At 43.7% G+C, this 17,871-nt stretch overlaps 1 protein-coding gene across 9 annotated transcripts in view; it reads left to right on the top strand.

Annotated features, from left to right (window-relative positions):
• The window catches only part of SOX6 (SRY-box transcription factor 6), a 620,069-nt gene extending 610,303 nt beyond the window's left edge, over nucleotides 1-9,766 (top strand). For all 9 annotated transcript variants that reach the window (XM_030330807.1, XM_030330815.1, XM_030330812.1 and 6 more), the window contains one exon: nucleotides 3,007-9,766. In XM_030330807.1, the coding sequence (XP_030186667.1) occupies nucleotides 3,007-3,310 (304 nt within the window). In that variant the 3' untranslated portion in view covers nucleotides 3,311-9,766. The remainder of the gene's footprint in view (nucleotides 1-3,006) is intronic.
• Nucleotides 9,767-17,871: the final 8,105 nt, after the last annotated feature.

Here is a 17,871-nt window from a genome sequence, read left to right as displayed (position 1 = left end):
TGGGGTTACAGCTGGAAATGACAAGGTCTGCTGATATAGGGAGGAGACCAGATCATCACAGCAGAGAGGAGGTCACAAAATTGAGAGAGCAGGGTGTTAAAATTACCACCTTTGTAGATAGTGAGACATCAAGAATTACGGCAGGAGTAATGTTGGAGAGCCAGTGGCAGTAAGCCAGGAGCTAACATCGTTAAGGAATGAGGGGGGCTGACCAGGCAAGAAGTAAGTACATAGGGGGTCAGTGGGTGACTTAGTCTGGTATCTCTCTACCACCGGTACTAGGCTTTTGAATATCACGTGCCTCACCACAGAAAACAAGTTATAGATGTTTTGTTTGTCTCTTTGTCTGTTTTTAATGTTCCATTACCGACTTAATGTCCAAATACTGTACTGTTAAATATGTGGAGCCCAGTTTAGAAGAGTTTGATTCTGATTCATATTGCTAAATAGTTTTCTGATCGTGTGAGCTTGCCATTCTCACCCTTGTCTTGATATCCAGTGGAGAATTTGCAACATGAAGAAAGGGTTCAGCTCCTGGCTGTGGTATGTATATGGCCTTGGACAAACCGTTTAAACTCTCCAAAACTTGGTTGGTTACTTCATCGATAAAAGAGGAGAAGTAATATTTGCCTCTTAGGCTTATTGTGAAGGTCGAAGATAATGTGAAAATATCTAGTCATTGTCCCTAGCACTTAATAGGAGCTCAGTTCAAATGTATTTAGTAAATAACTACATCTAGATATTTTGATTATAAAATACTGCAAAACTGGCCATCTATTCTTTCCGAAAAGAAAATGTCCTTTATGAAAAGAAACTACCACTTGGTAGTTGGTGCATGGTATGTAGAGTTTATGTTATAGATTAGCTCACCAAATCGGGAAATCTGTAAAATGGGTTAATATTGCAATAAAAGTTTTTACTCTACACTCATTATGTGATTAAGGCAAAAATATTTTCATTGCAATTATCCAAGTTCAGTAAAAAATTTAATAAGGCATTCCCTGCCTTGGGCAGGCTAGCATGAAATTTAATTTGTGCTAATTTGCCCAAAAGTTAGGAAGCAGACGTATTCTGTTTTTAGAATTTGATCCTATGAGAGTGAAACCAGTATTTTCTGAGGTGTCTCTATGCATAGATATATATCCTATCATCTCCTTCAGGCGATCAAAGAATCACCATGAGCCTCATAAAAATGGATCAATATCAGGTGCTTAGTATCAACTGGGTACAGGCAGGCTCTATAGAAATCGGGAATTTTTATGAGACATACTGAGCATAGTGTGTTTGTGTATTGAATATCTATAAAGGAAAGAGTGATGGAATTCAAGTCAGGTGACCTAGATTCAAAGGCTGCCGCTGCTGGTTATTGCTTGCTTTTAAGCAAGGCCTTATTTTCTTCTTCTGTAAAGTGGGCATGACAGTACCTCATGGGGTCGTCATGTTAGTTGAATAAGGTAGTATTTGCTATGAAAGTGTCTCTATGTTATGTTGGTCAGAGGTTAAGGAATCCAGATTATGCCTTCTGGGGATAGGAAGAGGTTGTCAAAGATAGCATTATCAGGTATCTCCGAGTGATTCTAGGTCATTTCCATCATTTTCCCTTCGACCAGGCTGGAAGACATGCAGGGCTCTTTGAGAAAATTACTCTGAACATGTCAAAGAATCGCTGGTAACTGAGCCACTTCTTCATGGATTGAGGGTATTTTTCCATTAGACTGAGGTGGTTAGAGAGTTTCAATGATATTTTAGAGGGTCCATAAGAACCATTCAAGAGAAGGACTGGCCTGAAGTGTCGTGAGTGTTAAAAGGTGAGAGGACCTTCCAAGACTTCCCTGACCCCAGCTCTCATAAATATCTGGAAACTGAAGCTCAGAAGGGATAGTCATCAGAAAGGAGCCTGCCAGTACCCAGTTGATACTAAGCACCTGATATTGATCCATTTTTTATGACACTTATGGTGATTTTTTGATTGCCTGAAGGAGAAGATAGAGGAATATATATCCATGCATAGAGACACCTCAGAAAATACTGGTTTCACTCTCATAGAATCAAATTCTATGACATGAGTTTACATTGTAATTACTGTCCATTAAGGTCGAGGAACACTTGGTAAGTATTTCACCCATGAGAATATTGTTTCAGTCATAGTCTCTGAGTGAGGTAGTAGGTCTTCAGTTCTTTCAACCCATTACAATGCCTCAAGGGAGATTGAGAGGCAGATAGCCATGTGTCCCTGTAGAGGGAGAAACTGACCTTCATAAAGGGTTTGGTAAGTGTATTTGAACTAGAGTACCATTGTGACCCGGCCTTGGCACCTGCTGGCATCCAGGATGAGGCAATGGGTGTTATTCTGATAGGCTCCCTGCACTTCACTCCTGACTCCTCCAACCCAGCTCCAGCCCAGACATCCAACATGATCCTTCCATGATAATGAAAACAGAAGCTCCTTAAAGGAGCATCCTTACAAGTTCAGCCACAGAAATAGGTAGATATTTGCATGGATACCAAATCTATGCTTTGCTAAATCTGACTCCCTGGGACACACTTGATCCTTTCTCGTCTTGATCTTCCCTTTGTACAGTTCTCAAACCAAGGCGGAGACACAAGCCTGCTTACCGGTGTCATTAAAATATGTCTAATGCTGCGGATCTTAAGAAATGATCTCACATGTAACTTTGTGGAATTGACTACAGCATTTGTTTCAAATGCACTTCAAATGCCAAGTGTTAGTCGAGCTTTGCCATATTTGTAATGCTGTAAGAACCCTGCTTTTAGGTTTCGAGACCGTCAATAAGTTGCTCCATTGTATTGCTTACTGCCCAACCATAGCATCAGGGCAATTTGCAGGACTCCTCCAGGGAGCACCTTTGTCACGTTTTGTCATTTGCTTAGAATGTCAACAGAGCCCCCTTTTGGAATGTGTGGGAGATGAATGCCAATGCCACACGGAAGAACATGTATACAGATATTTCCCCCTGTTTCATTTTATTTTTTGAATCTATACAGGCAACAGCCTCAGATTCCAATCACCACAGGAACAGGTGTTGTGTATCCTGGTGCTATTACTATGGCAACTACCACACCGTCACCTCAGATGACATCTGACTGCTCTAGCACCTCGGCCAGCCCAGAGCCCAGCCTCCCAGTCATCCAGAGCACTTATGGTATGAAGACAGACGGCGGAAGCCTAGCTGGAAACGAAATGATTAATGGAGAGGATGAAATGGAAATGTATGACGACTATGAAGATGACCCCAAATCAGACTATAGCAGTGAAAATGAAGCCCCGGAAGCTGTCAGTGCCAACTGAGGAGTGTTTGTTTGCTGAATTAAAATACTTTGACATTTCACCTCCCCTCCCCCAACAAAAAGTTCTTAAAGAGCCCGCATGCATTTGTGGCTCCACAATTACATCAGCAGAATGGTCTTAATTGTTTCGTAAAGTGTGAGACAGATTAAGTTTTTCCTGATTTTTCATGAACTTGAGTTTTTGTCGTTATTGTTATTGTTGTTGTTGTTGTTTTTTTAATTTAGGTGAAGACATATTAAATATGAGACACCAGGACTTGAAAACTTATCTCAACCCATAGCTGTCTTACAAGTCTTATATTTTTGTCTTACTTTTTTTTTTTTTTCTTTTGGATGTTGATAAAGGTTTAAGTTACTGTTTTAGATGGGGTTAAACATTCTCACTCAGGTATGCTGTGCCGGCCTACAGGTTGTGAATGTGTTTTTATTCTGAATTCTTTTAGAGAACAACTAAGGATTTCCTATCGTGAAACAGAACCAGTCCACAGCGTGCGCAGCTGCGTGCAGAGCATATTCAAAAGGCCTCAGAATTCCATTGTTTCCACGTGTAGAGTTCAACTCTGAATGTGCCAAACTTTTTCATAACTTTTGAATCTTAATATTTTGAAAGTCTTAAAGGAGACACTGCAAAGTCTTAGACAATCTTTGGCATCTTAAGATAACACAACAAACCACACATTTTTCTTTTCCAGAAAATGGTAAAGTACTCAGGAATCTGGAGACAAGATATTGTAAGGAATGAACAAGGTTGCCACAGTGCAGGTACCCAATTGTGTTTGCCTCTTGACGTGCCATCCACGTGTGACGCGTTATACCGCGCGCGCACCAGAGCGATCACCACACCAGATACCAACCTGGTGGTCTTCTCTGCCTGAGACCACCTCTCACTACATCCATTATCCCTTTGCCTTTTAACCCTGACATTCAGTCTTAACACGTTTTCTCTTAAATTATTCATTCCAGAATGTCAAGGGTCCACTTACTATTTATTTGAAAAAAAAATGTTTGTGGCATTAATTTAATAATTCTTGTTTTTCACCCTCCTTTCCTGAAGACCTTTTCAGCCCCTTTCACCTCCTTCTCCTGCTAGACACAAAAGATGCACACAGTGATTTTATGTCCCCAGCGCATCTGGACGCATTTCTGAAACAAGATACTATTCAATACTTCTACTGGTTTTCAATGTAAACGTATATCTGGCTGCAGGGCTGTGTGTTTGGATACAGGTGTGAGGTCTTACACTTCAACAGATACGCCCCCGAGGTTCTCTGTGACCTCAGAAGCTTTGCCAGAATCCCCTCTAATTCAGTTGAGCAGCAGTGGTAGGATCTGCGTCAGCGGTGTTTCCCCCAAATGCCATTCAGCAGCAAGGGTCAGCAGTGGTGACCGCCAGGCAGGAGAGTCCTGCAGCCAAACCCAAAACCCAAGGTTGTGGACCATGGAGGAGGCTACAGTGATGCTGTCACGGGCTGGCATCTTCGCACGGAGTTGCCTTGTCACATCTGGTGCATCTAGGGAGTTTTCGTTGTTGTTGTTGTTTTGTTTTTTGGGGTTTTTTTTTGCAAAATCCCCAGGATGCAAGAAGCCACATGACAGCCTCCAGGCAAAGATAGAAGGCAAATAGTCATGATACATCCAGAGAATGAAAGAAAACCATAGGGAAGGAGAAGGAGGGGAAATACATTCCCTATATGGGATGTTCCTACTGTTAACTCTGGGGAACGGACGACTTCTGGGGCAGCAGCTGAGCTCCTCTGGCTCACTCCCTCCCTCCATCCATGGCCACATGGGGGGCATGCCTCCCTGTGAACCAGATTAACTGCACTGGTCACACAAGGATTTCTCTGGAGATGTGCTGATGGGCTGGGAGGCAGTGAGGTTTCATTCCCCATCTCTTAACTCCAGGGAGCTCGGCCATGCCATTTTGACCTTCCTGAAACCAGGACTGACTGACTGTGGGGTGGGGGAGGGCCTCACCCGGAGTGGTTCAATGGGAAAATGTCAGTTAATGGGACAGTTCACTTCATGGGACAACCCAGAATCTCACCACCAGGACATAGGAACGGCCCCATCAGATTTCTTGAGCCATTTTGTCACTTGGAAGAAAATAGTGTACCTTCATATTTATTTAAAGAGTGCTCAAGGCCATACCTAATAGCAATAAATAGGTCTAGCCAAGATGTTACTGGCTATGTCATTAGCTGGGAGTGCTCTCCATAAGCTGATTAAGGTACTGATAGGAATGTTTTGTTCTTAGTATTGGTTGGGGATTGGAACTTTGTCTTTGTACATTTATTTCAAATGAGGAGGAGGTCATTTTTTTCTCAAAAGAAATGAATATTTATTATTGTTTTACTGATTTCTGTTGATTATATATACCTCTCCTCCTCACTTCATTCTCACGTTTTTTCCTTTCTCTTGGACTCTTGCGTTTGCTGTCTCCTCCTCTCTCTTCCTTTTTTATTTTGTCGCATAGGTAGAGTGCTGTATGGCTAGCATTGTATTGTATGTAATTAATTTTGCACAAAGGCAAACATTTAGAATAGTAGGTTAATTTTGTTTGTTTTTTATGACCATGCCAAAATAATATTCTGGGCTGGTGGAGAACAAAGGACTGTTCTTTAGGACTGAAACTTGATTTTGCTTGTAGTTAAAAAAAAAAAAAAAGAAAAAGAAAAAAAAAACAACAAAAAACACACACACTCACAGATGTTGTTTCGTAAGTGTTATAAGCACTGGATATAAATGGTATTTTTTATCACTTCTGACTAATGTGAAACTTGTACGAAAACTACACGAACAAAAGTCATCTGTTTCGACTCGTGTGGGCTTGCCTCACAGTTGCCGGATTTGAGTCATTTTTATGTCTTGTTATTTCATTTATTTATGCAAAATACATGTGTGTATGAACACTTTGTTTTAGCTCCAGCTCTGCCTCAGTACTGGGGTGCAGTCACTTCTGGCCATGTTCTTAAAAGTGAAAGGCTATTCAGGAATGATCTGATTGCAAACGCCTCTTTCATTGGGTCAAACGGCGATGCTGTATTTGAATCTAAATTCTGTGCATAAGCAGTTTACTCTATTTATTAGCCAAGTTTGGCTCTAAATATCCATGGAAATTAAGAATGACAATCATAGGGGATCACTTCGTTTTATTTTCAGTGGGGCTTAAACAAAGTTTTTATGACTCTACCATCTCATTTTAGATTTTTCTAATTGTGTAAATATAACATAGAAATAGAATTTATTTTTGGTTCATGAATACGTAGTGAGATATAAGTTACGTATTTCCTTTTTGTTCTCTCTCCGTATACGTTGGTCCAGACTAGAAGTTGACGAGTCAGTGTACCTCATGGGGATAGTGAACTAGCAGCCGCAGTGAGAGAGCAGGGTTCCACCCGCAGCTGGGGAAGCAAAACCCTTCACTCGGGTTCCCAGGCAGTTTAGAACCCACTGTCCACAGGCTCAGACTTTTACTTATTTTCTTCTCATAGAAAGTCGATGAATTGATTATACTAAATTTCCAGTACAGCTGGGGAAGAGTCAATTTGCTTTTGTAAGTCCACATAAATCTTCTAAGGTAGTTCTGTGACCATTTACTAGCAAGAAGCATGAATGCCTCCGAGATTGACCATTAATAAAAGTCCTACCATGCCAATTAGATTAAAGAATGCTAATCAACTGTTTTCAGTGCTTCCTATTTCACAGTATCTTCAAATCAAAGAGAAACCATCTCCATGTTGTTAAGGAACTTACAGGATCAGGATTTTCCTTGCCACTTAGGATAGGGACACTGGCGCACAATCCTCTCCTAAAAAAAAAAATGGACCATATGGGACAGGAAGGAAGGAAGGAAGGAAGGAAGGAAAGAAGGAAGGAAGGCAGAGAAAGGAAGGGAGAGAGAAAGAAAAGGGCAATCCATGGACAGGAGCAGCCAGGCAGGCGGTTTCTCTATTTCCTTGGCAGAGGCGATGCAGTACCTTCTCCAGGAAGGTAAGAAAGTTATGTCGTTTTCACGTATATTCAGCTCAGTCTTCCAGGAGCACATCAGTTTGCTTCATTTGGTGTTTGAGACTCGCCAGCCTTGTCCTCAGGCCCGATTCATGATGCCAGGGTCCTGACACAGTCTCCCAGGCCAAGTTCTAAATTGAGGTGTGGGCTCACAGTGCTGTTGAGCTTGTCAAATTCTGGCCTCCCCTGCACATTAGCCCCACTGGAGCCTGGGGTGTTTGAAAAGGGTGTGATCACTCTAGGGCTGAAATTAAAGGCTTCTTTCTTTTCCTTATGAAGCCGGGCTGCTTCTTCGGAGCACACCCTCCCAAGCCAGGAGCACCAGGCACTAGCTGAAAGCAGGGATTATTCCGAGGAAGCCCATCTACCCCCAGTAGGAAGGCAGCCTGGTCACTTGAACACCACAGGCAGAGGCTGCTTCTCCCAATTTACTCATTCTGCAAAGAGCTGACCTCGACCTACTCATTAGGGAAAGGAGAAAGGATCACTTAGTAGTTTTAAACCATATGAGAAGTCCTGTTCCAAGTGCCAACGACTACAACGAATGCAGCTAGAGGAATGTATTGAAATTATTACTGGGTCTTCCTTTCTAATGAGAAAAAATGACAAAAATGGTTGCTGTAGCCTTGCCTGATTTTGTACACGTTTGTCCAAGGACTGAGTTGGCACTGAAGCTCACTTCTCAAAGTATAATAATATTGTATGACCTCATCTGTCCCTTTACAGAAGCACCTGCAGCATTTCCTTAAGCCATCTGCCCCCTGACATGTCTTCTTCCTTAATAAACAACTTCTATCTGTTACTCCTGCTGATGACGTTCTGTTTCTGATGCCATATACTGTTGAGCGTAACCCTCTGCTAATATCGTTGCAAATATCGATACGCAAACACATTTCCTTTTCACCCCCATCCCATCTTTCCTTCTGGGGACAGATTGCTTTCCAAAAGCTCATGAACAAGTAGTGGGAATGCTGGTACCTTTGGGGCAGGGCTAGAGGAGGGGGTGGGGGTGGGGGACAGAAAGGTAATGCTGAGTTCAGATACTCTTCCGATTGGAGTCCGTGGCTATATGAACGCTTGACGGTAACTCAGTGACATATCTTGCTCAGTAGTTTCTTATTCCTGAAGAACCACAAGCATAAGGTGAGGCCTCAGTGCTGGTGCTCTTGGAGTATGGGGAATGTGCAAATATTTAACTGTTTTGTATGCTGCACATTGCAGATCTGCTCATGTGCATTCTCCGTTCGTCTTCCTTTGTCATACGTGTTTTTGCTTTTTTTTTTTTTTTTGGAAAGTGCGGTCTTTATTGTACCCTTCTTCAGCTTGTAGCAAATTAGAATGCTTAGCATTTATGTTCATTCATTATTGTATTTGCCATGTAAAATTTTTATTACCTTAGACAAGCTTATAAGCTGTTACTACATAACTTATCTTACTGTAACTCTTTTATTTCCCGACCTTGTAATTTGTTTGTGATGTATATTGTGAGATTGTATTCTATGTTAATTTAATCAGCACAATTCACTGACATGCTGGACTGACATGCTGGCTGCTGTTTCAAAGTGTAAAGTTTGTGTAGGGCTGTTGGGACAACTGTGGCTTGTTGTTGAGGTACTGTGCAACACTGCGGGTGTGGCCCTTACGATGCTAAGGGCATTCACTACACCCTCGAGCAAATTTAACTGCAGATTTTCTTTGTAGAAATTCTATGTATACCGCAGGTACCTACTTGGCCCATGGCTGGTAACTATTTGGGCGATTAGAAAAACAAGAAAACAAAAACCATAAAAACTAGTGTCTATTGCTGCTTTGAATATGTTTGAAAGTCTGAAAATGTAAATAATTTATCAAAAAAAAAAATCTTGTACAGTCCAGTGTAAAGTTTTTAAATGACCTTAAGGGTTACCATCACATCTCTCTCACACTCTCCTCTTAATCATGGAAAAAAAAGTTTGCTAAGGATTAAAGAAATGGGGGAAAAAAGAATATCTTCAAATTTAAAGGAATGAATCATTGTTCTTAGCTTTGTTGCATACACACATCTCTTGGATTTCGTTGTGCAGTATTGACGTGAGATAAAACTCAACATTGAATAATCTTTCAGTGGTACTTTTCAAAGTCTTCCCCTCCTCTGCCTCATAATTAAGGGAAAAGACAAAATTGAAAGACGCACTGTCTTTATCTATCCTGGTGTATGTTGGCACCTTAGCTACTTTTTTTTTTTCTTTTTGCACAAGGTGCTTTCCTGATATGTTAAACATGCCATCTTTGGGTGATAATGTATATGCCATGAAGGGGCCCCGGCCCCTCAGGGGAGTGTCTATAAGAACCTGCCTATTTATGCTCATTTACCTCAAGACTGTCCTCTCTACCCTTAATCTAGTCGTCATCACTCCATCTTTTGTACTGCTGTTGACACTTACAAATTAAAGATAAATTTTGTTTTATGACCTCTGTGTACGGCCTTGTCTGTGCCCTGCAAAGTGTTCCCGCCATGGAGCCCGGTAAGCCCCAGGCTTGCCCCCACCTGCTGCTGGAGCCTGCAGAGCTCTCCCTCTCCCTGCCCCTGCTTCTGCCCTGCTGGGAGGTAGGTCCCAGAAAGCCTCCAAACCCCTGAGAGCCTGGAAAGACTTGCCTGCTTTTTTCATTGTGGAGCATACACTGCTGTAGCAGGAAATGCTTGTGGATTGAGACGGTAGGAACAGGATCCAAGGTGGATTTTTGTCAAGAGAAGATGAGAGAGAATGTCACTTCCTCTTTGCCTGACTTCTGCGTGACAGTGAAACAGCTTATAGAAGCTCCCAGCATCCTGGGGTATGAACAAATCTCAAGGGCCAGCCTCTCATCTGACACCAGCCTCCACAAGCCCAGCAGCCAAGAGTGGAAAATGCCACACTTCTGGAACCTTTGCCTCCACGGTGGTTGGGAGCAGTTGGCTGATTATTTCTCAGTCGCTTCTGCCTCGGAGGAGGAGAGCTCCCATCCCGTTGTGCAGACCGGAGCTGGACCCGGCGTGAAACTCTGCTCCAAATGATACCCGCTCCTAAGAGTCTAAGGGATGGAGGTGGGGTAGTGGGCTGAAGCGAGCCAGCCCAGCAAGGAGACTGGCCAAACCAGCCCCACCAGTGCTGTGGATGCCAGAGGTTAGTTACCAACACCCGAAGAGAGAAACAAAGGGTGGGGTGGGGGTGGGGGGTGGCCAGCAACTTCTTTTTTGGTATTTCCTGTGAAAACTAAGTCGTTGGAGAAACGACAAGGATTTGTGGAACTTTTCTTTATCACAATCAAATCGTAAGTTTGGTACAGCTGTTAGAAGGCCTGAAAGCTTAACTTTCCACGGCCCTCCTTCCTGGTGTGGGTCCTTCAAAGGCCTGGTAAACAGAGGGCAATGCTGTGGAGTCAAACCAACCTGGCTCTGCCACTTGCCTGCTGTGTGATCTTCCCCAAGCGACTCCAGAGTTTTCTCCTCTGGAAAATGGGGTGAGAATCCCTACCTCTCAGGGTTGGGGGAATTAAATAGCACGAACAGGCCTGCACACAGAGCACATGGAGAAAGCCTGCCTCCGTTGATCAGAGGATGTCTGAGCCGGCGGGGAGCATCAGTGTCACTGGCGGAGCAGAGTGAGGGGCTTGCCTGAAGCCTAACTTCCTGGTCACAGATGGTCACACAACCTTCCTCGCAGCTGGCGCCCGGGGCCCCAGGTGTTCTCCTTCCCAGGGCATCCTTGCTACTGCCTCGGGTCTTCTTTCTAAAACACAGATCTGCTCCGTCTCCCCTCTCTTCTCCTCTCCTAAAGTCTCCCGGCTCTCCAGAGCTGACCGGGCCAAATCCAAACTTTCTCCCCACACGGTCCTGAGTCTGCACACCTGCTGGCCTTGTTTTCTGCCCAACACGCCTGCAGCTTCTCACCCTGCCCTCGCACCCCTCAGCCTGTCCTCCTCCCTGGGGCTCTCACTTCTCCCTTCACGTGGATACATCTGTCCCCTTGTCTCTTTGGGGAATTCCCACTCGTCTCTCAAACCTCACCCTAGATACCACCACCTCATCAGGCCTTGCCCCGTTTGCCAGTTTCAGGCTCTCCCTCAGGGCTCCCGGGGCACATCGAAAGGACCTCTAGGACCGAGTTTCCTGCATTGTAACAATTTGTTTCTGTGTCTATCTTTTCTGCTAGATGACGGGCTCCTGAAACCAAGGACTGTGCCTTGGCCCTCCCAGCTTCCAGCACAGTGCTTGGCGTATAGTAAGTGCTCAATGCTGTTTGTGGAATTAATGTGTGAATGGTGGCAACCTGGCCTCCGTGCGTGGTCTAGATGCCTGTGATTATCAGGGTCTTAGATGGTGGGGATGAGGGAGCCTGTGGGAGTACCTTGGCACTAGTCTCTTTATCTGGAGGAAAATCTTAGCTAAAACATCTCTGATCATTTTGTGGGAGCCATTGCCAGTCAGCGTGATGGGTTTTCCCGGTCAGGCATTAAGAGCCCCCATGCTTTGGGAAGGACCCACACTATTGGACGGTCAAGTTTCCAAGCCCAGAGCCACCGCTCTGTCCTTCCTGTGGGTATCGGAAGGACAGACCAGAAAGAGGAAGTTTTATCGGTTTGCCCTACTCTTCCTTTGACATCGAGGGATCTAAGAATGCCCTCCACTCTGCCCAGGTTCCAGGGGTACTGGGATGCCTGGCCCCTGGGCCCTCATCGTGGGAAGAGAGGGAAACGTAGCTGCTCTACCTGCTGAGGAGAGCAAGGCAGTGGCCATGCAAGGTGTTCCCTTAGTATTCTCTCCCTCTTTGACCGAAGAAACCCATGGTCCAGGGAATAAACGGCTCCTCCCCTTACTAGTGCTCTGGAGTCTTGCGTCCTCAAGATGTGACCACAGATCAGCAGCAGCAGCATCACCTGAGACATAGGACAGCACCACGTGGGCCCCCTTGAGTAGCAGGGTCTGGCACGCAAAACACGCTGATAACAATTACCCACCTCTTCTTAGTCAACAGTGCACCATGGGATGGAGGAGTTAAGAATTTTTGTCCTCATGTGACCCAGTGTCACACAGAGATTAAGTGGCAGTGCCAGAATGCACACTCGTTCTAATTCGAAACGCGGCTGATGTATTGCACACGGCTCCCAGTAGTCCCTGGGGATTGCCTGTAGTGGTGTGGCCCCGGGTCTCGACCGTGAGTACCGCCGGGTGTCACAGGCTGTATCACCGTGGGAACACTCGGGCATACAGAGGGACAGCGGCCTCTGATATTTCCAACACTCTAATTCCCTGCTGTGGCTCAGCCTTGGTGACCGGCCCTGACTGAGGTCCAAGAAAGACCCAGGCCAATAGGATAACTCACTTAAGCCCTTGTTCCACAGCCCCCTCTGTCCTTTGTCCACCTACCGCCAAGTAGCTGTTGAGAAGATCGGCAAGGAATTAAGTGTGTGGATTCTGGGAGTGGGAGAGACAGAGGGAGATACCCAGTAAAGAGAGTGATCAGGAAAGGTGTCTGAGCCACCTGTCACCTTGGCATTAGATCCTAGAATCATATGTGGATTATTCATTCGCTAGGCTTTATAAACCCACCCCCTGGCAGGCAAGACTGACCTTGCCCCATCTCTCCTCAGTCACTAAGACTGTGAGCTCTGTCTCTGTGACCCGCTCTAATAGTTTATCCAGTGTCCACCCCGTCCTCCATTCCCACCCTACCCCGTCTTCACTGCCGCACAGAGGGGTCCTCCTCTCAGAGTCAGTCATGGCATAAAACACACATGGCAAAGCCCAAACCGTGTGCACTCCTGCAGGCTTTTCCTGATGCACGCTGGCCCCGATCCACCTTGCCGGTCCACAGCCCATCATGCTGCCAGCGTGGGCACATTGCACATTCACCTGTTCACGCCACGCTCTGAATTGTCTCCATGTCCCTGGAGGTTCCTCTCTCTCTTCTCCAGCCACCATCACCTCGCATACGTCAGAGCTCAGCCTGAATGTCACCCCCTGTGGGAAACCTCCTTATACCCAGAAAGTGAGAATTGCACCGACGCGATACGATTGCATTTGTCACGTGTCACATGCCAGCCCTGGCACGTAGCAGGTACCTAACAAATGTGTGTCTTTACGAAGAAATGAAAGAATGAATTCTTTCTCTTTGAGTTCAAAGTATTCCAGGCTCTGCCACTGGCTATTTTTTTTAAGCCTGCTCTCCTAACTCCATGGCTTCTAGATCTCTACATTTATCAGACTGTCAATGTGTTTCCCCACGTCTTTGGGCTTTTGGTCAGTTCATGCCCCTGTTTCAATTGTCCTTCCCTCCCCCCCCCCGTATCCTTCTTTCCTTTAAGGTCCAACTCAAAGTCTGTCTCCTTCGACAACCATGACAAGATCCTAAGAGCAAAAATACTACCAGCATTCCATTTGGCCTTGACCCACAGCTCTGAATATTGGGTCTTCTTTTCTCCATTTCATAGAAAAGAAACGGAAACACACAGAAGTCAAGTGGCTTGGTCAGGGTCTCCCAGTTGGTCAGAATGGATTCTTCCACCTCTCAGATTTCTCCAGCCCAGAGTGAATCTTTCTTTCCCTCTAGTTTCTCAACCGTTTTTTCTTCCCACTATCACTACTCAAGGGGCCTCTTTAGACATCCCTTCCACAGCCTCCCACCCTTCAAGAAATGTAAATACCACAAAATACTATCTGCTTGTGTACTCTGTTGATATCTGTGCTTTATTCATTAAAAAAAAAAAAAGATTTATCACCCCCTAAGAACCAATCTTTCCCTCTTGGGGGCATGATCTTGCCCTCATGGAGAAGGCAAGCTCTCTATCAAGTTCATTTTGAGGTTTGGCCCTTATCATTGAGTTTGTAACTGGCTCCCTACTATATTGTGAGTTCTGTTCTGGTTACAGTGGCTTGGTAACAATTTCCCCCAAAACAACCATCTGTTATCCTCACAATATCTGTGAGCTCACAGATTTGAATGGGGCACAGAGGAAGGCCTTTCTCCATTCCACACTGTCAGGGACCTTATCTAGGAGACTCCAAGGCTGAGGCTGGAGTAAACAGAGGCTCCTTTGCTCTCGCACTTGGCACTGAATGCCAGCTGCTGGTTGAAGCGACTGGCCAGAATACCTACATGGGCCCTCTTCCTGTGCCTTGGGCTGCCTTACAACATGGTGGCTGGGTGTCGAGGCTGAGCAGCCCGGGAGCAAGACAATCTTCTTTCATGGCCAGTCCCAGAAGTCCTACAGTGTCACTCCCACTGTGCTTTGTCAGTGTCGCAAAGCCGCACCCAATTCAAGGGGAGGGGTCATTAACTCCATCTCTCGGTGGGAGAGTGATAAATGAAGTTCTGAATAGTGTATGGGACTGGAGATGTTGTAGTAGCTACTTTTGGAAAATACGATCTGCTGATCTGTGACCCTTGTGCCCCTCCTCCAGCCACCACTCCATCTTCATAGGGCCTTGCACATGGTGCAGTTTTGGTATAAGTGCATGAAATGTATTTGGGTGCTCTAAGTGGAGAGGATGAAGCCCCAGATCTTGGTCCATCCCTGCCATTACCAGCATGTGGTTACCATCGTCCAGAGATCCTGGAGAGGCCAGTGGTGGGCAGGAAGCTTACTGATGCACCACGGTACCCTAGAACAAATGGTGAGTAGCAAGCATTACGAGATCCCGAGGAATAGTTCCTTTTTTTCCTCTCAGGGGCAGTCCACTTATTTCTGGAAGTGTTCACACCAGTTAAATTCCTATCTATATACATACATTATATATGCAAATATATCTATAGACAGATATATATGGATAGATAAATAGATTGATCGATATACATACATACATACATACATAGAAAATGAGAGAGTAAGTCACTCAGAGTATTTGCAATAGAATTTGACTTATATTCATTTCTCAAGAAGCCTGTCAAAGAAACTAATGTTGTCACAAACCAGCAAAATACCAATCACTCCCTCTTTGGCAATATTCTTTCTATCTGTATTGATATTTTGTCTACACTACTATCATGAATACAACAAAAGATGTTTTTAAGTGACAGTAATCAATACTAGGAGCCATAAAGTATATATGAGAATAATTTAGTTTTTTTCATGCTCAGGAAATAATAGTTTTGATGTTCTAATAGTCTCAAGTATGACCTACATTGTTAATCAAACCCAGAAAGTTAGATTGAGGAAAACAATGTAAGCCTTAAAACAATTTATTAAGTTTTGGACTTTGGATTAACAATAATCAGCTAATGGATATTATTATATACTCAAACTAGGTCTAAATAAGCAAGAATATTTAGTACATTCTTTTATTTGAATATTATCAATAATTCTATTTTGAAGTATTATTACACATTAATTTTAATAAAAACTCAGTATTTTCATAAGTGTTATTGTATGAAAAGAATAAATGAGGCTGGATTTGCAAAGTGTTGGATTTGGACATATTTTTGGAAATGAAAGAAGCACTAATGTTATTAATGAACATCGTGGGCAGGTAGGAAAGTTAGGACAAAACAAATAATTATAAAATGAATGCAGAAGAATAGTCAGGATTCTGATTCATGGACAGACCAGTTGTTCATTCATGATGTGACATACTGCCCTGATTCTAACTGTATTAGAGTACATTTAATTGCAAAAAGTACCCATTTATTCTGTATTTGGATAAAAACCTTTATGAAATCATTTAGATGCATTTATTACACACTTAAAATTTTGTTAATGTTTATTTATTTTTAAGTGAGAGAGAGAGAGAGCACGAGCAGGGGAGGGGCAGAGAGAGAGAGAGAGGGAGACACAGAATCCAAAGCAGGCTCCAGGCTCTGAGCTGTCAGCACAGAGCCTGATGCGGGGCTTGAATCCACAAACCGTGAGATCATGACCTGAGCTGAAGTCAGACGCTTAACCAGCTGAGCCACCTAGGTACCCCTATTGCACACTTTTTAAAAAAGGAACTCACTTTAAAAGGGCACTTATTTATTAAAACTGAAAATAACAACACCTGTGCACTATATTGGTTTGAGCCACTGGAGAATAAGAGGTAAATTCACAACCAGCCATCTCTCCTTAGGCCTGGGTCTGGGAGCACCTTTGGTTCTCCACCTGCAGAAGTAACCTGGACCCTGCATGAATTCCAGGAAGCAGGTAGTTGATATACTAGGGGATGTCAGCCAAGCAAGCATACTTGCCCTGGACAGAGCTATGGAAAAGACAAGTGGTCTGGACCTTAAATTGTGTCAGATAAGACATACCAAGGGATAAATACTGCAGCTATAAATACAACTCAAGAAACTGGATCATTTTTCAGGCTGTTGAATTTCAAATGCCTGCCAAACAGAGTGCAATATCTGGGACTATTTTTGCAGCTCTACTGCAAAGAGTGGCTAAAGTCCAATTAATGTAACTAAGAAAATCTGGGAAGTGAGGACCAGAAGAGTTAAATTGCCCAATCAAAACTTGGAATTTAAATTAATTTCACAAATTTTAATATGTTTGGAGGAAACTCAATTTAACCCTGAATTTCAGTCAACTCCACAATGATAGATTAAAGAGATACAGGAGACACTAAAAAAGGTTGAATATTGGCTACCTCTGTCGCAATCCTAGGGGTCACACCACTCAAATATATGAATTGCATCAAGTTTTCTGATTCTCCTTCTTGCGGGGGGGGGGGGGTGGTGGAGATAATTCAGAGAGTTGAAGTCATCTGGGAAACCCCCTCTTCAAAGCAAAACAAAGCAAAACAAAAACCCACAAAGCTTTAGAGAGGTCAGGTATTGCATTATTTAGATTTCATTGATTATAAATGACAGAAATCTGATTTAAGTGGTTTCTGTACCCCAAAGGGATTTAGTGGCTTATGTAACTAAAAAGGTGCATAGATAGCATGGCTTCAGGCATGGCTGAATACAGGTGTTCAGACAGGGGAGCCACGATTTTGTATTTTTGTGTCTCTGCTCTCCTCCAGGTAGTCTCTTTCCATGAGATATTCCTCTGGGGCTGCAGACTTACATTCTCTGTTTTAATTTCTTCAGAAAGAGGGTTTAGAGAGCTGCTTCCTGGTTTTTCAGTTTGAAGAATTAAGGACAGATTTCTTACTCTGAGTCCACACATTGTATACATTGTATACTTTGCAGTCCGAGCTCACAGCTTGAAACCTGTAGAAGATTATGATCATTTTTTTTTCTTTGCTGCATTAGTTATTTTCCTTGTAGGTCAGAATTTTATTTAGCTTTTTTCTTTCATTTATGAAGTTGTCTATGTCATTAGTAAATCACGAATTTAACTCTTCCATTTATGTAGCTCTCCTCTCGGTATGTTCAAGCACACTAGTCGTTTATCAATTTTATCTTCTCTAAGAACTATTTTCTGTTCCAACATAGATCAGTTGTTTGATGGCCCTGCTGCACAATTTTGGTCTTGGGCTCTTCCTTCTCCGTCCCACTGCATACATATTTCTCTGGTGTTAGATACATTGTTTCCTAGACCCCGTGTCTTTTCATTGTTTACTCCCTTGTTTTGGCGAGTGCATCTCCCAGGGGCTTCTTGAGAAAGGGTGTC

Source organism: Lynx canadensis, chromosome D1 (assembly GCF_007474595.2).
Source record: "Lynx canadensis isolate LIC74 chromosome D1, mLynCan4.pri.v2, whole genome shotgun sequence".
Taxonomy (NCBI): domain Eukaryota; kingdom Metazoa; phylum Chordata; class Mammalia; order Carnivora; family Felidae; genus Lynx; species Lynx canadensis.
Note: the sequence above shows the minus strand (reverse complement) of the source record. Positions and strands in the feature narration are given on the sequence as shown.